The 23,858-nt window shown below is 42.9% G+C and overlaps 1 protein-coding gene across 1 annotated transcript in view; it reads right to left on the bottom strand.

The window, feature by feature from the left end:
* Window positions 1-3,799: 3,799 nt before the first annotated feature.
* Window positions 3,800-23,858, bottom strand: part of Prkce (protein kinase C, epsilon) — a 435,536-nt gene continuing 415,477 nt past the window's right edge. Inside the window, exon 17 of the mRNA XM_013017906.1 lies at window positions 3,800-6,756. Coding sequence (XP_012873360.1) covers window positions 6,610-6,756 — 147 coding nt within the window. The 3' untranslated portion in view covers window positions 3,800-6,609. The remainder of the gene's footprint in view (window positions 6,757-23,858) is intronic.

The raw sequence follows: 23,858 nt of genomic DNA, 5'->3' as shown, positions 1-23,858 counted from the left end.
AAAAGGCCAGGCAAGAGCATGCAAAGGAAGGGGAGGGGGCTGGGCTCCTTAGTGTCCACCCACTCCTGCCATAACACACAGCCGGTGTGAGAAAGCTTCACATTTGTTCCTCTTGACAACCTGATCACCTCTGAAAACCTTCACATCTGACACTCAAGGCTAGTACTCTACCATTTGAACCATAGTTTCAGCTTTTTGGCACTTGAGCTACAGCTTCACTTCTGGCTTTTGTTTTTGTTTTTGTTTTAGTTTTGGTCAGTCGTGGGGCTTGAACTCTGGGCCTGGGCACTGTCCCTATGCTCTTCAGCTCAAGGTGAGCGCTCTACCACTTGAGCCACAGTACCACTTCTGGCTTTCTAGTGGTTTATTGGAGATAAGAGTCTCATGGCCTTTCCTGCCTGGGCTGGCTTTGAACCATGATCCTCAGATCTCAGCCTCCTGAGTAGCTGGGATTACAGCATGAGCCACCTGCGCCCAGCTTACTCCTGGCTTTTTGGTGCTTAATTGGAGATAAGAGTCTCATGGACTTTCCTGTCTGGGCAGGATTTGAACTTCAATCTCCAGATCTCAGTTTCTTGAATAGCTAGGATGACAGGCATGAGTCACCAGTACTGGCTTTGTTCATTTGTTTTCAAATGTGAAGAACTGTGCCAATCTACTTTTCTCAAACACCACTAATGCCCCATTCTATCATTCTTTCTTCTAATTGATAAGCTACCAATTGTCTTGTCTGTGTGAAAAGTGAAAAGCAAAGTCTCTAGGTCCCTTTTTGTCTGTGTGTGTCAGTATTTGGGCTTGAACTTTAGGGCCTTTGTGCTGTCCCTTAGCTTTTTCCATTCAAGGCTGGTGCTCTATTACTTGAGCCACAGCTCCACTTTTAGTTCTTTTTTTTTTTTGTAGAGTCTCACAAACTTTCCTGCTCACACTGGTCTTGAACTGTGATCCTCAGATCTTAGCTTTCTGAGTAGTTAGGTTTCAGGTATGAGCCACCAGCACTTGGCAATCTTTGGGTACTTTGGGAAAAATACCTGAGCTGCAGATTGCTAACATAGCTTATCATCCTTCAGGTAGTTTAAAACTAGAACATGGGCTGGGAATGTGGGTTAGTGGTAGAGTGCTTGCCAAGCATGCATGAAGCTCTGGATTCGATTCCTTAGTACCATATAAACAGAAGAAGCCAGAAATGGCACTATGGCTCAAATGGTAGGGTGCTAGCCTTGAGCAAAAGAAGCTCAGGGACAGTGCTCAGGCCCTGAGTTCAAGCCCCAGGACTGGCAAAAAAAACAAACAAACCCAAAACCAGAATGCCACATCTGTAAAATTGAGCTAACACATGTCATAATAAAAACCAGATTCACAATATGAAGTAAAGCTGTTTTTGCATACTCTCTGCTATTTCAAGTATTAGTAGTTTCATGGCTATGCAAACTCATTGCAAGGGACTTTCATACTGCTCCTAGGCAACCCAAGAAGCCATGAAATAGAGTAAGGACAATCTTCTCAAAGATCTCTCTACAAGAAATCCATATAAAGAGTGGTTTCTTGGTTCAGGATTCAGTCACACAGGTCAGGCTGTCCTGAAACATCTCTGGACTCATGTAACCACAGCTCCCCTAGAACCGGTCATATTTTATTCAGTGAGTGCTAGGAGCTGTCTTTTGACCTACCCGAACAGTTTATTTTTTCTTTCTTGCAATGCTAGGGATAGAACCCAGAACTTCATACCTGCTAGGGAAGGGCTTTCACACTGAGCTCCAGCTCCACTCCTGGAATAACAGCATTTTTTTCTCTAGCCTTAAGGTATAATTAACAAAAATTGCACATATATGGCATGTGCAATGTGTATGTGATATGTATATGCATTGCAAAATAATTAAACCAAGGTTTCTTCTGATTTTTGTTTAAACTCGTAAGACAGAAAAGTTGGTGGGAAGTTTGTTTCTAATGGGTGGCCACTTACCTAGAAATTGCTGGCTGAATCAGAGAAGAAAATCCATGAGAAACACACCTTCTCCCTGGGGTGGGCACAAGGTGAGATCTATGCTCACATCTCCACATCAGCAGGTCATACTGCTGTAAAGGAAACCTGAGCAGAGAAACCTTTTAGGATGACTCACTGAAGTCCTTGGAGGGCCATAAAGAGGGAGTTGGTGGCTGGGCACCAGTGGTGGCTCACGCCTGTAATTCTAGCTCCTCAGGAGGCTGAGATCTGAGGATCTCAGTTTGAAGCCAGCCCAGGCTGGAAAGTCTGTGAGACTCTTATCTCCAATAAATTACCAAAAATTAGCAAGAGGAGCTGTGGTTCAAGTAGTAGAGTGCTAGCCTTAAGCAAAAGCAGCTCTGTGATAGGGCCTAGGCCCTGAGGTCAAGCCCTAGAACTGGGCAGGGGGGGGGGGTGAGTTGGGGCTAGAGGGTATGGCTCAGTGGTAGGGTGCTTTCCTAGCATGTGAGACACGCTGGGTTTGATATCCAGTGCTACAAAAATGAATGATTTTCAGGGCTTCAAAGTTTGACAAGTTAGGCTATCTTCTCACTTTAGGATAACAAATAGTTAAATCTGCAATAATTTCTGTAACCCATAATGAAAGGGAGTTTGTGGGTTAACTGAGTTTTCTGATGTAGTTTCTAATGCAGTGCAAATTTGAGTCTCAAGCTCTTTGGGGCCTGGGATGTAGCTCAGTGGCAGAGCACTTGCCTAGCATGTGTAAAACCCTGGATTTCATCCCCAAACTAAAAAACAAAAGTAAAAGAAACACTGCCACAGCAACAACCCAACAGTCTTGAGAAGTGTGTGAGGGAGAGAGAAGGGTAGCCTTTCTTGTAGCACCACACTCCATTTCACTGAGTGGAATGGTGGGAAAAGAAGCCCAGAGTAAGGGAGGAACTGGAAGAGCCTGGAAGTCACAAGCATGGTGACAGACCAGATGTTGACTGAGCCAGAGAGATGGGCAGGAAAATAAGCAAAAGCTCCTCCAGCTGATCTACCTGCCAGGTCAGCCTGCAAGTGACTCATAGACTTGAAGGAATATCTTGGGCCCCACAGATTTGGAGCAGTAAGCCCGAAGCTGAGTCCTCAGAAGGATGGAAAAGGCTTTGGTTTTAAGGAGGACTGGCTACTGCTTTCTTGGAAAGACAAAAAAGGTAAACATCTTCTGCTTCCAGGTGGACAAAAGCATTTTCTTCCATGCCTAGGCAGCCAGGGTTTGAGAAGACCTGACGTATAAAACACAATATGTTTCACTGATTCTCTTTTGCTATTCATATAGGAAACAGAAATCCTTACTGGGAATGAGAAGTAAGACTTAAGGTTGTATTTATTAGGTTCTGAAACAATACACATTCACATCCTTTTGAATACAGTACATTTGGCACAATAATGTTTACAATGAAATAACACTAATGAATGGCAAGAGAGTAAAATTACATCCAGAAAGGAAAAAAAGGTGTACAAATAAAGCATCACAACACAAAATAAACCTCCTAAAATTGAATACATTTTATATTTAGCCAGAATTATTTTGCACATAATTTAAAAAGAGGTAATTTTTTAGCCTTCTTTTATTTTTTAAAGCAAAATGCATTTTTTTCACCTTTGGAGGAAAAAAATGATGGTTTCACTTTACAAAGTCCATAATTAGAAAACACAGGAGAACAGCTATCCTTCATATGTTTTTGTTTTGGGTTTTTTTTTTGGCTTTTTTTGCACTTCATCTTTTTCTTTGAGAGAGAAAAGCAGGAGAGAGAGAGAGAGAGAGAGAGAGAGAGAGAGAGAGAGAGAGAGAAAGAGAGAAAGAGAGAGAGGGAAGGGAGAGAGAGGGGGGAGAGGGGGCTAGAAAGATTATGAAGAACCAGTAGAAATGACAGAAATGTAACTGTGTCTGTTTCCCAACTTTTTTCCGTGTGTGATGCTATAGCAATGAACCCCAGGGTCTCACATATACTAGGATGCTAGGTAAGCATTGTACCCCTGAGCCATATCCTCATTGCCCCAAATCTTGTTGAAAATGAGAGAAACAATGTACACCCAAGGAAAACACAAGCCTTTTTCTATAGATCTCCACTGGCTTTAAATATTTCTATGTAAGAACTTTATCAGCTAGAGGTATCCCAGCCAGCCAGGCTTTGGGTGCTAAAAGGGAGAGCCAGGCTGGCCAATTGCCTAGAGCTGCTGGTGGAATGTATTGTTTGCCTTCCCAACAAATGTGTTAGTTGTCCTAGAGGAAGGGCCTAATCCCAGCCACCATGAAAACACCACCTAGCCCTGGAACAAGACCACTTGGGTATGGCAGGTAGATCTGACTTAGTTGTCCAAAGTTCCTAACTTTGAAGAAAGCAGGGGGGTGGGGGTGGGGAGAGAGAGAGAGAGAGAGAGAGAGAGAGAGAGAGAGAGAGAGAGAGAGTTGTGCATGATGGGTATATTGTCACGTCTTTCTAAAAAAATGAGATGATGCCACCATGAAGATGTTTCTGTGCTTGTATTCTGCTCCAGAAGATAGTCTGCCCTCAATGCGTCAAGTTACCGAAGAGAAATTAATGTTCATCACTTCACTGGTACGCCAAACACATGGATTGATACAGCATAATATTTAATATTTGCAATCATCATAAGGACAGATAATAGTTACACCTGAGTTTTTAAAAAATAAAAGCAAAACAGAACTAAATGTCATCATTAGTAACAAAGGCTGTGACCAGCCAGATGCAAATAAGGGACACACTTGCTATGGGCTCAAAATAGTCACTAAGCTTTGAAACCACCATTGAGAACATTCCTTTCTTTCTCCCATCTCTATCAGGGCTAATAGAGCACAGGAGAACTATATGTGAGACTTAATGTAGCTTAATAAACGTTGACATTCTTTAAACCAAAATGAAATAAACAATATAAAGGACTCCCCTCCCCCCCCAAAAGAATGAACACACCTAACTCTCGGTAACTTGAATCAATACACTTATAGAGTATTGCACCTGGACATTTTAATAATTACTCTTTCATAGACTAAAGTTTTATAATATGCCTGAACATGCAGCAGATACCTTTATATTCAATGAATGAATTCCACAGGCCTTGCAGCAAACACTATATACAAAAAAAAAATCTCAAATGTACAAAAGGCAAAAAGCTTCATTAGTGCCACTTCGCCACTCACAAGTATATATATATATTTAGGGGTAGCTGGGAAATCCACGTGCAACAGCTGGAATGGATTCCATTCCCTGCTAGATCAATTCAATAAAATAGGTAATCAAATGACCTCTGGGAAACATATACACAAAGCCACAGAGAATCCTTGGAAATCAAAGAATATAACACTGTTAGCATAGCTACAGGAGGTAAGATCACATCAATTAAATAGTGTCCACATGAGTTGCTATCGCATATCACACAGAAATTAAACTCTGGGCACATCTTGTTACCTTGTCAAGGTTTCAAACCAATCGTTCTTCAGTCTCTTGACACTTCTGCCTAACCCATGTTGAGTTTTAGTCCTCTTGTTCCAAAACCAGATTCATAGTTAACTTTACATGTTTAATGTCTAAAAAACACAACACAGTAGTACTACCATTTTGTAGAAGTGCACAAAAAATACAACACAATGCTGCAGAAAATAAATAGCATTTATGCTGGGAATTTAGGATGAAACTGGAAGGAGAATTTGGGAGCTAAGTTTTGCTAGGATCTCAGGGTATTGGTCATGGCTGTGGTGGTTTTTGTGTCAAGGTAGAACTTTAATAATGATGAGCATTCCTTGCCTTCTTTTCTCTTGATTCACATAGCTCCCATGTGTCACTAAAGCTTTGACAGCATAGACCCTGAATGACTGGATTCTCACTGTACATTAGCCCTTTAATATATACCTGTATTCATGTTGAAATTGGTATTGTGCCAATTAGAAAGCAAATTTGGTAACTCATTTTTCAAATGTTAACAGAGTTCAAAATCAAATTTTCCCCCCACAAAGAATGATTTCTTCCATGAGATGCAAATGTGTAAGACTTTGGCATGCTCAAAAGCTAAAACCAAAGCAGCAAGAATGTGCCATTCACAAGCACACTGACACAGCTAGCCAGTCTGTTGCATCTCTTAGGCTCATTCCATCCAAGGCACACCTCAAAGTACCTGTCCTCATGTGGAGGAAGTCTTCATTCTTCTCCTGGGAAGAAGGGCAGGGGTGCTAGCCCAGGGACAGGACGGATGAGAAGCAAGAGGTGTCAGGATTCTATATCCACTGGCACAGCCAAAAGTCTTCTTGTTGGATTAGTTTTTTTGTTTTTTTGTGGTTAAAGAACTGAAGTTGCTTCATAGCCAAGAGCCCCAAGAGTAGGACCAGGCTTGTGGATGGACAGTCCAAACACGGCAGTGTGCACAGCTACCTGCTGACCCAACTTGAGTCTATGTTTTTGATGAGGCAAGACCCAAGAGTGCCTTCTAGTCACCAGGAAGGTAGGGGAAATGGTGGCCTGGGGTAAGGGAATGCAATAAATAGAGTGGAATGGGACTGGGGCTCCAGGGAGGAGGAGGAGTTCAAGACCTTCTGAGCCTCCGTAACACAGGATCTTCACAGCGACCCCCTTGCAGCATCAGCGAAGTCCACCTGGAGTGGCTTCTCAGGGCATCAGGTCCTCACCAAAGTAGGAGAAGCCTTTGAATTCTTCCTGGTTGATCTGCTTCACAATCGCTTCATCCACAAGTGTGAGTACTGGCTCTTCCCGGGTAAAGTCTTGGTCAAAGTTATTGACATCTCTTTTGGTTTTCTGTGGGGAGGAAGAGAAAGCACTGAATCAAGGCTGACCTCCCGCCTGGGGGCCCCTCATAGGGAGTAGGCATCAAGGTGACCAGCCTCTCACCAAAGTGGGCCTCTAGCTACTTGAGAGCAGACACAAGGCTGTTCCAATGAGGTAACGATGGATGGCCCCAGGTCTGGGAGGTGACAGAGGAGGAAAGGAAGAATGAGTTTAAGGTGAGAAGGAAGAAGGGGTGTGTGGGTATGATGGAAAAGCAGGGAAGTGGGATTCCCATAGGCTGTGCGTGTGTGTATGTGTAGGTGTGCACATGTGTGTATCTGGGGAGAGTGAAACACACAGCTTCTAATTCACACTCGTATCGCCTCTGCCCTAACTGTTGAGCTGCATCAATACCTTCTTCCCTGTGACCAGGGCACAGACTTGAATCTGCTACCCACAGTTCCCAGTATTCCTTCATCACTAGAGGGAGACTCCACAACTGTGACACATCTACAACATATGTGAGGATGAAGATGGGCTGAGGACTGAATCATCTTCTGGGGAGCCTACCCTGATCCCCACCTGCTCTCTGCATGACCTTATTATGTGCTCCTATGGATTTTGCTATTATTACACCCAGCACTTATTCTGACAAGTCAGTCTTGCTGTGATGTGATAATACTTCGGTTTGGACCATATATTTCTTATTTTATTCACTCATGGGTTTCCAGTAGTTTGCACAAGGCAGTTAGTAAATATATGTCAAAAGAAGTGAGCAAACCTATTGCTCATCCCCCAGCGGAGAAAGATTCACACGTTGTTGGACACCAAATGGAATTGTGTGGTTTACAGTGACTGGGTTTGTAGAACAGCAATCAAGCAACCCACATACAAATCCTAGTTTCTAGAAGTGTAAGTAATGCTCTCTGCATTTAGGCTGAGTTGGGAAAACACTCTTCTTGTCTAAGACACAATGCACAGAGAAGAAAGTGCTTGGTTAAGTCTGAAGAACAGGCCGCACTTGTGTTAGGAGAGATGGGAGGAGGGCACCTTGCAGGGAGAAAGACGGGACAAAGATGGAACACAAAAGATGTCTGCACAGGACAGTGCATTTGCCAAACTGCCTGGGGCAGTGTCCAGCATGGGGATGCTGGGAGGTGAGCTGCAGTCCAAGTGCTGAAACCGTCAGTGTCCATGGCCCCTCAGCACAGAGCCACACGGCAGGAAGGTTGGAGGCACTCCAGCAGTGCCTTTTCAGATACCGATTCATTGCACTACCTAGGATTAGTGACCTGGATGATTTTATGGAAAGGTTGTTATTATTTATAGGAAAAACAATCTTAATACATAAATGGTGTTAACAGGTAGTCCAGGAACCAAAAGCAGCTTTGAGACAAAGTTGTATTTTTCTATTCTGTTCTTGGACAGTTGCCACGCACACGAGCAAATTAAAATCTCTAAGAAGTAACTAGTATTCTTTAAACTTGACATAAAATGTTTTCCCCCTGAATAGCTTGAGAACAACCTCTCCTCAGAGCAAAGATATGCAGAAAATAGTTTGGGAGGCGCTGCTTGAGGGTTTCCAAAGCACCTTCGTCTTCATTCCCTCATTTGATCCTCGGAACAGGAAGGCATTGGATCCTGATTTTACAGTAGAGGAAATTGGCTCAAAGAGCCAATTCGATGGCTTGGCCAGAGTCACCTGACTAAGAAAGAGCAGAGCCAGAATTCAAATCCAGGTCTCAGCATGATGCCTCCTATGGTATGAGTGGACTGGAAACAAAGACACTGGAGAAATGGGATGAGATATACAAACAAGGGTCAAAGTCAAGCAAGACATACTTAGGAAAAGCCATCAGGCTAAAATAATGCCAGAAAGACCTGGCATAATGGTTTAAACATAGTTTGAGAGCTTTGTGGATCAGAGAGAGAGAGAGACAGAGACAGAGACAGAGAGACAGAGACAGACACAGAGAGACAGAGAGACAGAGCAAGAGAAGGAGAAGGAAGCTTGGGTTGGGAAGCAGGCAGGGGTTCTGTTTTTACATGGCGTGGATTGAAGAGAATCATAGGTAGCATACAACAGGGATGAGCTATTCTTTCCAATCTCCTCAATACTTCAGGCCTGCGTGGTGTCCTCTCTCTGGATCTGCATTGCATAATTCAGGTCTCAGAGAGCATGGAAGGACAGAAGGGAGACAGAAAACCAAGGGATTTCCAGTCATAGGACTTGTAGCTGCAGAATGTTGGTGTTGCCCCTTGAAATGGGAAGCTCAGGAGTGGCTTGGTAGTCTCTGCCAGAAAGGCTGACCCTGGGCAGGACTAGTTGTTCTCCAGGATGTAAAGCGCCAGAGGAAAAGGGAGGCCCAGGCTGAGAGCCACTTCAGAGAGGAACAACAAAACAAAGCCTCTCCCCACCACCATGCATGTTAGCTACGGGAGGGTGCGGGCTGGGGAAAAGGGTGTGGTGACACCTTTTTTATTTTTTGACAGTGCTAGGGATTGAAGTCAGGGCCTTTTGCTTGCTAGGCAGGTGCTATATACTTGAGCCACATCTCTGCGCTCTTATTTAAACTTTTTTTTTCAAGGCAGGGTCTCACTTTATGTCTGGGTAGGCCTGGGTTTTCTGCCTTTCTACTTGTGATTCCTTGGTATTACTGGGGATGACAAATGCAGGCCAATGCCCCCCAGCCAGATGCCCCTTCCCCAACAGCTGGGATAAAAGATGTATACTGTAGTTCCGAGTCATTAGTTGAGATGGGCTCTCATGAACTTTCATGCTTGAGTTGGCTTCTAATCACAATCTCCTGATCTCTGTTTCCCCAGCAGCTAGGATGATAGGCCTAGTGTTACCTGTCTGGTAACACTTAATCTCTGTTGAAGGAGGGAGCGGGTCAAGGAGCTGAAGAATGAGGAGGACTATGTAATATGGGCCTACTGTGTTCAGTGAAGACAGCCTAGATGGAGGGGCTGAAGGGGTGATGGCAAGAATTTGGGAAGCACCAGAGCATCATTCCAAAGAACAACCAAAAGACATCCAGTAGGTCTGAAGCACAACTGTGTTGGGGATCAAACTCAGGGCTTCAGGCACACTAGGCAAGCACTCTACCACTGAGCTACATCTCCAATCCAGGCAGTTACTAATTTCCAATTGAAATAGCCAACATTCCCATATGGCCACACTCCTGACTATTCACATCAGAGGCTTAGAAAGTTTGTTCCCTATCACTGACACATCGGCAGCATAGCATCCCCTAATTTGGAAAGAACTGAAATTATATCCTTATTCTCTGACTTTACTTCTCAAAATGCCTTGCCTTCCCTCTTGGAGCAACCTGGAGCCTTGACACCTAGGTTCTGAGGAGGACATTCTAGGGATACAGTGTATCCTGGTCCTCAGTTGGTCACATACTTCCCCCAATGCCCAAACAGCCTCTTGGCTGCATTGCCAGTCTGAGAGATGACACTGGATATGGGAAACACCATTCTGACTGCATAGCTTCCCTCCTCCATGAAGTTGTTTTCCATCACCTTTGGGCCTCACTCAGGGAAGGCTGCAGAGAGGAGGAGTTAGGTCATTGGCTGAACTCTCATCCTGGTACTGTCTACCACTCCTCACCTCCACTTATATGACACAGATGTTAACCTCTGTAACACAGGGTCACAAGTGAGGCCCTATCCTCAATGAAAAGCCCAATGAGAGTAGGGAGCTGGTAACTGTGAGTTCTTGCTCAGTTCCCAATCTTAGTGCTGCGTACGATGGAAACACATTATGTGCCTGCTGGGTGTGGTACCCAGGACTGTTCATGTGATTGATGTGCCCACTGAGGAGCTTCTGGCACCAGCTTATGAGATACCTTATATGAAGCTGTGTGCCTCCAGATTCTGAATTCGTATGGAGCCAGGGCCTGTCTGAATGTGCTAGTGCTTCTTCCCAGTGATTGTTCTCTTCTGTGGCATGCTCGGGAGCATGTCCTGAATACCTGTACTCACTCACTTCGGAGGCTTTTAGATCACATCCCTGTCTACTCTCCCAGCCTCAGCTCCCCAGGCCCCGTGAAGCACAAGGCGTTCCATGCTCATGGACTTTCTCCTCCCTTCAGATTTTGCACAGGTGAGCCTCTCCCAGGTGTCTTCTCTCCTCCTTGCCTTCTGCCCCACATCCCTTTTCCTCCCGCAGTATAGACTCTCTTCCTTCAGGGAAGAGCGTTTTGAACCACCATCTCTCCTAACTTCACATACCCAGTTCCTCTTTTACCTGACTTGTCAGCCTTATGCAAGTGGAGACCTGATGGAATTCACCATTCCATTCCTACCGTCTAGCACAATGCCCAGCATGGACGGACACTCCCAGCTATCTGCTAGAAGGAAGGGATGCACCTCCCTTGTTGTTGCTTAATCTAGAGCCAGCAACGTGACCAGGGTTCAGGGCCACTGGCTGCTCTCCTGCCAGAGGGGTTTGTCATTTGGAGAATTTGAGGTAGGAGTAGGGAGGGGCTGACTCTGACTCATGAAGAGTTTAGAGTTAGACAGCGTAGACCAGCACTGTGCCCTAGGGGCCCTGTAAAACAGGAGATTTCAGCCTAATTAATGGGCTCTCTCTTTCCAGTGCTTGGGGGCACAGGGTTCTCTAATTACTGATACAATATAGGAACAAGAGCAGTTACAACCAAGGTTTGGGAGAATTCCATCAAGATAGATGTGTTTAGGGACTTGGTGGGTATGTCTTTGATTCTCATGGATGATATTAGGAAAGAATATTCCATTGCTCCTGGCATTCCTTCAGAAATAAGGTCTTAGATTTGAGGGCTCTGAGCCTGATATGGTAGATGCTTTTGAGATGTCTGCAGTGGGGGGAAAAGGACACAGGAAAACACTTTCAAACTCCCCCCCCGCCCCACCAAGAGTGTATCCCAGAAGCAGAGGCCCCAGGCCTGCCTTATCCATCATGCCTGGCGGCTCCACAGAGGCTGTGTTTAGACATCAGCGTTGAGATGGGCAGAAGCACATGCTTGTTTGCTGTCTGGCTGGTGTGATTCTCCTCCAGCCCTCTACGCAACCACAAACACGAGCTCTCAGAGCCAGTGGTGTTTGCTCTTGAATGCTATCTGATTTCCAGATCATCCTGACTGTGTTGTGATGGGCTGTGTCATAGGGCTGGCTTTCATGTGACTGTCTTGCTGGTCCCTGGCATCCTTTTCCTTTCTGATTGTTATGAATGATGGCAAAGACACAGAAAGCCAAATGTGCCCAAGTTGGGTTCTATGCCTCATAGGTATGGCTGAAAGTGTGGGGGGCGGGTAGGGGTGGACATGCCAGCTTCCTAAATGCCAGCTTCCCCCAGGCCTTTTGAAGGTTTCCATGATACAAGGCTCTTCTTACCTTACCTTCCTCCTAGTTCCATGGCATTGCCTGGTCCCTGAATTTGGCCCCTTCAGATTCCCTTCCTTTCCCTTCCTTCTTTTCTCTATTCTTCTTCTTCTTCTTTTTTGTCAGTTGTAGGGCCTGAAATCTGGGCCTGGGCGCTGTCCCTCAGCTCTTCAGCTCAAGGCTAGCACGCTACAACTCACTGAAGCCACAGTGCCACTTCTGGCTTTTTCTGCTTATGTGGTGTTGAGGAACTACACTCTCAATTCTTTTCTTTCCCTCCCTGCCTCCCTCCTTCCCTCCCCCCTTCCTTCCTCCCTGCCCCCTCCCTCCCTCCCTCCTTCCCTACCCCCCTTCCTCCCTCCCCCCTCCCTCTTTCCCTCCCTCCTTCCTTCCTTCCTTCTTCCTTGATCTCTTTATGTAGCATAGCTTGGCCTCAAACTCATGATCCTACTGTTTCAACTTACAGATTGTTGGGAATATAGCTACATGTGAGTTCTAATATCTCATGTGACCATACGCAGCTCCCTTATATCTCCTGTTCATCAAATTCCCCTCTCCTAGTCCTTGAGGTATTCACCACTAAGCAGGCAGAGCAGATACTTCATGTTCATTTGCTTGAAATTACATTATTTCAGTCACCAAATCCCTCCTAGTTTTAAAATGCCACTATTCTTATCTAAGTGCTATTTTTCACTTTCATATATATTCTAAAAGAAAATGGAAGAATGTAAAGTATTAGAGTGAGTACTGAACATTTCCTGAAACTTTATTTACACACAAACATATGTTCTCTGTATTTACAGATTCTAATCAATAGATTATATGTGCATATGTTTATAGGCATGGTGAGTGAAGTAAATGGAAAAACAAATTATTACTGCCTAGGGCCTTGCCTAGCAAAAATGAGGTTTAGAAGAGAATTTAAAATTAACTCAGTAATTTCTCTAAACACAATCCTCTATCCCTTCTCTCTCTATACAAGTTCCTTTATGAAGAATTGTTCATACTTCCAGATTTCTTCGTGGAGAACAGGGTAAAACACACAGAATTCATCCAGTACTGTGCTGCTCATGGGGTTTTTCACAGCACCTAACTTTCATGAGTCCTTTGAGTGCCCTTTCATCTTTTCCATCCATCTTCTTCTTCTTGAGCTGACTGCTCAATTCTGGACTCTTGGGCCTGTACAATGCCAAGTGCAGTGGTGTTACCAGCTACTTGATTGAAACCCTAAATTAAATGGATATTAAGATAAGATCAATGCCTTATCACTTCAGTGGCTGAGATAAAGCAAGGATGCTATCTTAGTTTAACCACACTATCAGTTGGATTGTGTTGCCTTAAAAAGATAAATGAGGATCTAACCCCTACTACATTAGAATGTAACCAAATGTGGAAGGAAATAAGGTCTCTCAGATATGATCAAATTAAGACGAGACCATTCCATTAGGGTGGGTCCCACTGCAATGTGACTGGGATCCTTACAAGAGGAGAAAATTGGACCCTGAGACAGACTGGCTTCCCAGGATTAGTGTCAAGGTACCATTTAAGCCAATCAACAAAATTATAACATTGCTCTTCCATACCACTCTTGTACTGTGAAAACTGGGAACAACATTATTGTCTGTATTCCTCATGATTCTTAGTTTTCAACAACAGAAACTGATTCTGGACAAGTTAAACAGAAAAGGAATTTGTTGACCCAACACTGGGAGAATGCCAGATGAAGAATGGAGTTAGGCTTTACCAACCAAGGCACATTCCAGGTTACCAGCAGCTGAAAGAATTAAGTATGGCACTGCTGACATCATCATCTCTGACTTCCAGTCCCCAGAACAAATTCCTTTTGCTATAAGACATCCATGTTGTGTACTTGCTGACAGCAGTCCTAAGAAACTAATGTTGTTTTTCTCAAATTAATTATTTTGTTTTCAATTCAAATGTAATCCTTTACACGTAGCCTTGGCTTTTAACTTTGGCACAAATTTCTAGCCTGTGAAAAATCACCATAAAGAATGATTTTGTAATTAATCTCTCAGCTTCCTATTTAGGAAGTAGTCATGACACATAGACTCCACTTTCAGACTGCTCTAAAACTCAGGAAAACTCCAAAATACTGCACACATGTTATTTTAAATCCCATCTGTCTTATCTGCTACATCCTCCAGCTTTTTTGTCATTTGACAAATGGATGGCATGGTTATCTCTAAAAATATTGTTGGGGACAAGACTGGCCATAGCACTTTGTGAGCTGTGGCTAATCACACTGAGCTTCAAGCAGCCTATCTTGTTTATAAGGTTGTGATTATAAACTGGTTTAACTGGTTGTCTGGAGGAAAATACAAATTTCTTCCTGAAGTTCTCTGCTAGCTATAAAATTACTTGTCCCCTAAGTAATTACCCCCTAAACATCCACAAACTAATTTTCATGGTAACTTCTAGATATTCACTTTAGTATTATCCCTTTCAACATTATCCCAAGTCTACCTTTTCCATCTTTCTAAATGTTGGGAGATGATTTGTCTGTCTCTAATCATTTGGCTTTAATGTTCTATTTTGTCATTTCCCTATAGTTACTGCACAGTACCCATTCGTACCAATGAAACTGCTGTCATATCCAAATTACCAATACTGTAGTAGACATGTCAGATTCTATAGCAACCAGTGCCTAGAGCAGCTGCTCTCAATCTCAGCAACACAGGGGGATTACCTGGGGGTGGCTCTGCAAGTAACTATCATACTGATTCTGCTGCATCCCCAGAGAGCCTATGTAATTGCTTTGAGATCTGGTCTGGGCATGAACTATTCTTAGAAACCACCCCCCCCCATAAACTTTAATTAATTAATTTATCTGTAATTAATTAATTTATCTCTCTTTTATTCCAAATCCCTTTAAGTGGGTTTTACCCTAATTACTATATTTCAAAATATTTCTCTTTTGGAGGTGAAATTGAAGGGAAAATAAAAATCTTGGGTTTGTCTATTTATCTATCTATCGTGTGTGTGTGTGTGTGTGTGTGTGTGTGTGTGTGTGTTCCTAGAGATTGAACCCAGGGTCTTGACATGATGAGGAAATGCTCTACAATTGACTATGTCCACAGCCCTTTGTCATATATATATATATATATATATGTCATATATATATATTTGTCATATATATATATATATATATATATATATATATTTAAACTCAAGGTTTACAAGAAAGCCTGGTTGTGTATCCAAAAACAAACACACTTGAGCCTTGTCCAAGAATTAGGGAGCTGGAATGACTGGAGCTCCAGGCTTCTGAAATTTTTTTTAAAGCTCTGTAATTGAGATATCTGGCCTGGTTGAATCCATGTAAAGGAGCAGTGGATCTCTTTATTTTTCTTATCAGTTTCAAAACGCTATTGTTAATGTCTGTCTAAATTATTCTGGATTTAACTTCCTTTTATGCTAAGCAATGGCATTATTTTTCAGTTCTGTTCCTTCCATAGTTTATATTGATCTTTATAAAAATCTGAGAACTCACTGGTAAAGCACATTGGTTTTTGTAAACACCATCATCTAAGAGGAAGTATAGCTTAGTGACTTACAATTTATTTCTACAGCCCAGCCACTTGGATTTCCTTCCTTTTATGTGATCCTAGTCCCTCATCCATAAGACAGAAATATTAGTAGTCCTCTCCATATAGTTGTTATAAGAATTCAATGAGATAATACACTGAAGTGGTGAGAGCAGATGGCTTAGAGCAAATGTAACTTGTTAACATGTTTTCCTCCTCAATACCATAGGAGTGAAGCAATCAGCACTGTCTTTGAGATAGATACTAGATACTTGTAAGAAATTTCTACTAGTTCACAGAATAACCTGGGCAACCCGTGTGCTTTCATCCACCAGGTGCTGCACTAAATCTAGGACTAAATCTAGTGGTCAAACCTATGACCACTGACATGACATTCATGGTATAGATTTTGTATTTCCTAATGGACAATATTTAACTTTCTGGAATAAAGCAAGATAAGAAAAACAAAATGAAGGAACAGAAGAAGAGGGATTTGACTTAGAGCACTGATGACTGATGGCAAAATACCCCCTTTCTATGATGGGTATGTGTGTGCCTGGCACAATTGTGTTAGGAGCCTGGCATCCACCAGGAGAGCATGGTCAGAGGAGCTAGGGATGTATGTCTCTCCTCTGGTATTGTGCTGCCTGTCAAGAGCATAGACCCAGATCTTCTGGCCTTCTAAGAAATTCCAGTTTCCTGACTTTTCACGTCAAATCTCCTGGTTGTCAAATATTGTCAATTCATCTTCTTTTTCTTTAAAAAAAATCCACCTATCTGAACAGGTTGCATTATCCTTGTGACCTCTATTTAGCAAAGTCACTTCCATGTTGGGGCAAAAGAAATGAAGACCCATTTACCTTGTAAGCTCACAGCAACTAAAAATGGAAAGGACAGGGTTCTGGTGGCTATTCTGCAAAGATTATATATCTGCATATATACATATACATATATACATATGCATACATACATATATACGCATGTATGTATACATATATACATATACATACATATATATGCATATGTGTATGTACATATGCATATATATCACATTTTCTTTATCCATTCATCTACTGAGGGGCACCTGGGTTGATTCTATATCTAAACTATGGTAAATAATGCTACAATGAGCATGGTTGTGCTGGTGGCATTAGTTTGGGCTGGTTAGTGGTCATTTGTTTAAATACCCAGGAATGGGATTGTTGGGTCATAGGGAAGCTCTATGTTTAATCTTTTGAGGAACCTCCATAGTGCTTTCCAGAGTGGCTGAATAAGTTTACATTCCAACCAAGAGTGTAGTAGAGTTCCCTTTTGGCCACATCCCTGCCAGCATCTATTATTATTCATTTTCTTGATAATGGCCATTCTAACTTGGTAGTTATAAAAACAGCTTGGTACTGGCACATGAACAGCCCTAAGGATCGATGGAATAGAATTCAAGACTCAGAAATGAACCTACAGACTTATAACCACATAATCTTTTGATAAGGGAGAAAAAAATCACAGGATGGCAGAAAGCCTCTTCAACAAAGGTTGCTGGCAGAATTGACTATGCATGTACAGAAAACTGAAGTTAGATCCTTATATATCACTCTGCACCAGAATCAATGATCAAATAAATAGAAAGCCCATAGAATGGGAGAAGATCTTCACTAGCTATACAACAGACAAGTGCCTCATATCCAAAATATACTTGGGCTGGGAAGGTGGCTCAGTGGTAGAGCGCTTGCCTTGCATGCATGAGGCCCTGGGTTCGATTCCTCAGCATCACATAAGCAAAAAGAAAAAAGCCGGAAGTGGCACTGTGGCTCAAGTGGTAGAGCACTAGCCTTGATTTGAAGAGCTGAGGGACAGCGCCCAGGCCCAGAGTTCAAGCTCCATGACCGGACCCCCCCCCAAAAAAAAACAAAAAACAAAAATATACTTAAAGCTAAAAAGAATTAAGCCCCCTAAAACCAATCCTCAAAGAAACAACAACCCTATTTAAATGTGGGCTAAAGACTTAAAGAGAGGCCTCTCTGATGAAGAAATAAGAATGGCCAATAGACACATGAAGAAACAGTCAACATCTCTGGCCATAAAAGAAATGCACCAATATATTTGTTAAATGGACCAAATTCTCTCAGTTCCCCCAGACCGCCAGGCCTTCTGAACAACTAACTACAACTGAATTCTGTCAATTCAGCTGTTGAATAGAATTCAACCATTTCCCTTCTCCCCCTCCGGCCTGTTACTGTTTACTAATGTAGAAATACACATATACATATGAAATACATTTCACATATATGAAATACAGCAGTGTATCATTTGCATTTACACAATGCATGTATCATGTACAGGTGTATATATACACAAATAGACATGGACACATATGTGTATACATATGTGTAATGTGTGTATATACATGTATGTATAGATGTATAGATTTTTCAAATTCCATTGGAAGATTCACTTTGGAAGAGATAAGAAAAACAGATTCAGTTTCTAGTTATTAGCTAATATCTCCCCTCTCTCCTACCCCCAGCCACATTTCAGCCATCGAGGCAATTCCACCCATTACAATGGGAACTCGCTGTGCTCCACAGACCAGCTGTCAAGGATCTCCATCATGGGGGATGGGGCAGGCTGTGACCAAATGCTGCTCTTTCAACAGAACTTCAGGGCAACTCACTGAAAGTTTGGTTGGAAGACAGTGTGGGGTTGGAAGGCTCCAGAAGGAGAGGAGGACTCTGCTACAACTCCCTGGTGGTGGCTCCTACTCCCATTAAAAAGAAGGAAATGGGTTCTTCATTTCCTATTGGTTAGATGAGGAGCTTTTGAGATGATTTTCAAAGCTCCTTCTACCTTTACATTTGATGGGTCAATCATTTCTAGTAAAACTGAAGCATCTCATGCACCCGTTCTTAACTTGAGGTCCTATTCCTTCTAGCAAGGGTTGGCAAGTATGTCTGTGTCAGGCCAGAGCATAAACATTTTAGGCTTTGTGAGTCATGTGGTCTTCATCACAAGCATAACACTCTGCCCTTATGACAACCAGTAACAGTACATCACGTAAGGAAAGGGCCCTGGCTGGACTCCAGTGAAAGTAGAATTTCATATCATCTTCACATGTCATGAAATATTCTTTAATGTTTAAAGACTGTACAAAGAGGGGCTGGGAAGGTGGCTCAGTGGTAGAGTGCTTGCCTTGCATGCAAGAGGCCCTGGGTTCGATTCCTCAGCACCACATAAGCAGAAAAAAAAGCCAGAAGTGGTGCTGTGGCTCAAGTGGTAGAGCACTAGCCTTGAGCTGAAGAGCTGAGGAACAGTGCCCAGGCCCAGAGTTCAGGCCCCACGACTGGACCCCCCACCCCCAAAAAAAGACTGTTCAAAGATAGGCAGCAGCTGGATTTGGTTAGAGTTTGCTGGTTCCTGTTCCACAGGAGGGGCTTTAAGGTATATCCATACTAGGTGTGATGCACACATCTGGCTTTTCCTGGAGAGTTTACTGCATCATATTCACAAAGAGTAGAAAATTCTACCAATTGGGTTAAGAATCACTGATTTAGGGCTAGAGTTCCAGCTCAATAGTGGAGTGCTTGTCTAACATTCAAGGTCCTGGGTTCTAGAACTATTGATTTAAAGATTTCCTCTTACTTTCTCTGGTATATCTACTCTCTCTGAAGAATCCTCACAGAAGAGAAAACCCTGAGAAGTTTTCCCAGGATCTGAAATGTCTCCTGTTTGCTTAAGGTCTTCAGACCACAGGAGCCACCTCCCTTCCCAGCATGGGGCATCTCCTCAGGCCCCACCATTATACGATGCACAGGTGAGAGGCTGATGTGTCTCTACATGAAAACGAGGGGGAACATCCCCCTTATATACACTGTGTGTCTGAGGCTCTCGCTAAAGGGATCTTTTAAGCACAGGTATAGCCACCTGACTGAAAGGACAGGGACCCCTTTCTCTCATTTTTCTTATGGAAGACTTCTTGAACAGCTGTTAAGGCAGGGCTCATTCCTGCTTCCTCAAACTTTCCTAGGCCTACATGAGCACACTTTGGCTTGAACCACTTGATTGGAAAATCTGGTAATGAAAATGTAAAGCATATGCTATCCCCCTAAGAGCTACTTGGGGCCTCATGATCATTGTGAATCTATGTTGTCCATTTGGTGCACATAGATGTCATTCCATCTGGAATTCATGAATGGCCTAGAGGCATCTCTAGGCTTCTCTTGAAGTTCAGCTCCCTGGCAAGGCAAGTAGCAGATGGTATGAGGCAGGTCTGCTGCTATTTCTTACACTGGCAATGTCCAGCCCAGCCTTGCAAGCTTCCCTTCCTTTGAGAGTCCCTTCCATTCCTTTCCCTTCAGAGTCTCCCTGCAACCCAGAGAGCAGCAGGCTTTCTCTCTATAGGTGAGCAGAACTGAGGGCAGGGGCTGCGTTCATTCCCCTCTCCAGGGTTGCAGCTAAGCCATGAAACCTGACACAGAAGACAAGCTGTTGATGCTCTTTCTGGGTATCCATCTCTAAAGCCATCTTTTCCTGTTCTATATCTATACTTTCCTTCCTCCCTTCCCTGGGCTTCTCCTTTCTGGCACTTCTTAAAACTAGGACTAAATAATAGTTCAGCCAGTGACTGTCTTCTCTGCCAGCCTAGTGTTCTATGTGGGCATCAGCCTTATGTTTTCACTCAGCACTGTGCCTGGAAGCATCTGTCTCTTCTTGTGAAAAGAAGTAATGAAGTTCATAGCTGGAGACTTGGCCAGGTGCTGGCACTGCACTGTGTCTTAGACATCTGGTTTGTGGAGCCTATAAAGGGAAGTGAATTCCACAACATCCCTGTTGTGGTTATGTTTTTAAATTTAATTTAATTTATTGTAAAGCTAATGTACAGAGGGGTTACAGGTACATATGTAAGGTAATGAGTACATTTCTTGTCTAACAATGTTACCCCTTCCTCATTTTTTCCCACTCTCCATCCTCCCCTCCATTCCCCGCTCCCCCCCAACCAAGTTGTAAAGTTCATTTCCAAGTAAGTACCACTGTTGTACTGGTTCACCCTTTGTCCTTTATTTCACCATTTTGTTATTCCCCTTCCTTTCCCCAAATCAGATAAACGTATATACAAGGCACAGGGTACTAAAATAAAAAACAGCGACAAGGGGATAAAACAAAGGAGAAAAAGAAAGAAAAAAGAAATAACTGCAAACAGCACAAAAAACCTCATTTCCATATCATTGAGTTTACTTAATCAGCATCATTTTATACCTTCATATATTCATAGCTATTGTGATCCTCTGTTAGGAATATCCTATACATAATAATTATTACAAATGAGGGAAACCATGGAGTCTATGTTTCTTTGGGTCTGGCTTACTTCACTTAGTATGGTTTTTTTCCCATCTTTTCATTTCCTTATAAATAGGATGGTGGCATTCTTTCTGATGGAAGCATATAATTCCATTGCATATATATACCTCATTTTCTTGATTTGTTCATCTATTGAGGGGCATCTGGGTTGGTTCTATTTCTTAGCAATGGTAAATAATGCTGCAATGAACATGGTTGTGCTGGTAGCTTCAGTGTGGTCTTGTTTGAGATCATTTGGGTAAATGCCCAGGAGTGGGATTGCTGGATCAGAGGGGAGCTTTAAATTTAAGTTTTTTTGAGGAACTTCCATTCTGCTTTCTAGAGCAGTTGAACCTGTTTACATTCCCATTTATCCAGCCTTTCTTTGATTTTTTGTGTTTCTGGATCTTTATTTCAGAAGTTTCAACCTGTCTTGGTGATGTTAAACAGCTTGCCATGGTGCCTTAGGCCAGCCAGTCAGATGTGAGTCAGGACTGGTGTTCAGCTTTGTTCTGACCTGGAGGCTTTGTTCCCCAGCATGTGCTGTCTGCCTTCCATGGTGAATTGCTGTGAGACATCGATTGGCCATCTGAGCACAGGAATGAAGCACACTGCCCAGTACAAGCTACCATGCAATGGTTTCTGTCAGTAGTGTGTTATGTGTTGCTGAGTTAAAAATAAACAGTTGAACGTATTCAATACAACTCACAGTGCATAAGCCCACTAAGTCTATTAAGCGTTTGAGGCCATTTCTTGGATATCCAGGGTATAGTAGGGGCCTCACCCTTAGGTGAGGTATTATGATCAACGGTAAGAAATACATTTCATATATATCCTAATGTATATCGTCTCCCATCATCATTCCTAAGGAGTCAACAAGGTATGCTTTGCCTGTATCATATGCATGCCCTCCACTCTAATATTCTATTATAGTTTTCTATTTTATCTTATCCTATTCTTCATTTTAGGTTTTTTTCTGCACCTGACCTTGGTGTCACTAAACCAATTTGATAACCCTTTACTGGGTGGACTCTGATATAGGGCCGTAGGATACAGATGGTCTAGGTGCTGAACATGGTGTAGAAAAACATGATGTATGTTTGGGTATCCATGGAAGAAACTGAGCCAGTACCCTGTCTGCCATGTCTTCCCTGGGGCCTGGATTTGCTGAGCTGGGCCCTGCTGTGAGATGGTAGTACAAGTGGTGGCAAGACCCAAGGCTAGTGAGGCACCAGCAGTTACCTGAACTGTGGCAGACCTGACCTCTTGCTGCTGCTAATTGTGGAGACCATTTTCATTTATCAGTTTAGCAAAGCAGTGTTATGGCTAACAGCTGTTGAGATTTAGCTCTTCCAAGGATATTTTTGGTACCCAAAAGGGAAGCTCTCCAGTCTGCTCCTGGAAAAGACAACGTTTCTCCACTTGCCAATGTCCCCCTTTGCCTTATTTATGAAAATGTTCTAGATAGAGATTAGTTCTCTTGGCCTAGAGTTTATTATTGTGCTGCCTGCTGGCCTTGAAACAGGAACTGTAAACATTGAAATATGTGCTTCTCGCGTCAAGATAAGGTCCCTCAATTTCTCTCACCATTCAATGATCATTTTAAGTTTCCTAATGCAGAAGCTATTCACCCCAAATTTCCACACATGACTAGAATGGATCTTCAATGATAACAGAGTTTAGAGCTTGTTCTGGAAGAGAATCTCTAGACAAATCCAGAGATCTCTGAGCTCTCTGGAATTTATTCATTCACCCACAAGTAGAGAATAAATAAACACCTAGCATGTGGTAGGAAGGTTTCTAAGTGCTGGCGATACAACCTTGAACAAAGTAGGTAAAAGAAACTCTATCCCTTCATAGATAAACAAAACAGTGCTAATTGTTGACCTTGGGTGACAAGCCATGGGTGCACATGAGACCACTCTTTCTACTTTAGTATTTGCTTGAAATTTTCCATAATAAAAACTGAAAAATAAGACTCGTATCTCATAAGCATGATGTTGAAACACACACACACACACACACACACACACACACACGCATACACACACATATACACCATAGAATTTGGCTCCATTGATATGAAACTCTAGGAAGAAAACCCCCAAACAAGGGTTGCTTGGGGCTAATGGTACCAGAAAATGTTTGAGGAGGATGAGTATGTTCTTCGTATTCAGTGAGTAGTTAGATACATGGGTAGATGCATTTTTAAAATTCATAAAAATGTTTATTTATTTATTTATTTTTGTCGATTGTGGGGCTTGAACTCTGGCCTGGGCTCTGTCCCTGCGCTCTTTAGCTCAAGGCAAGCGCTCTACCACTTGAGCCACAGTGCCACTTCTGGTTTTCTAGTGGCTTATTGGAGATAAGAGTTTCATGGACTTTCCTGCCCGGTCTGGCTTTGAATCGTGATCCTCAGATCTCAGCCTCCTGAACAACTAGGCTTATAGGCATGAGCCACCGGTGCCTGGCTAAACATGTATACTTTAAATAGGTATATTATAGTTGATGTAAAGTTAATGTCAATAAAATTGACTTACAGACCTCATAAGTCCCTATCCTCATAGACCCTGTCTACCCAGAAGGCTGGAAGGGCCTTGTGATTCCTAAGTCCTCATTTATGGTTGAGCTCCAGCTAATTGCTCAGGATGGTTGTAGCAGTAACACCAAAAACACAGCACACACAGCACTGACCAGTGTTCTCGCCTCACCTCGGCTGCTTTGTGTTAGAGAGATGGGTTTTTAATTCTAGAGTCTCATATTTTGGGCTGGCTATATTTGGGATCATCTGTTAGAATGCCAGCATGTCAGGTACCTGTGCCATGCCTTCCCAAGAAAACTACCCAAGTCCTGTGGCTGCCAAACCCTATCAGAGGTACTAGTTAA

Source organism: Dipodomys ordii, unplaced genomic scaffold (genome assembly GCF_000151885.1).
Source record: "Dipodomys ordii isolate 6190 unplaced genomic scaffold, Dord_2.0 Scaffold37, whole genome shotgun sequence".
NCBI lineage: Eukaryota > Metazoa > Chordata > Mammalia > Rodentia > Heteromyidae > Dipodomys > Dipodomys ordii.
This window is presented reverse-complemented; position numbering and strand designations above follow the sequence as displayed.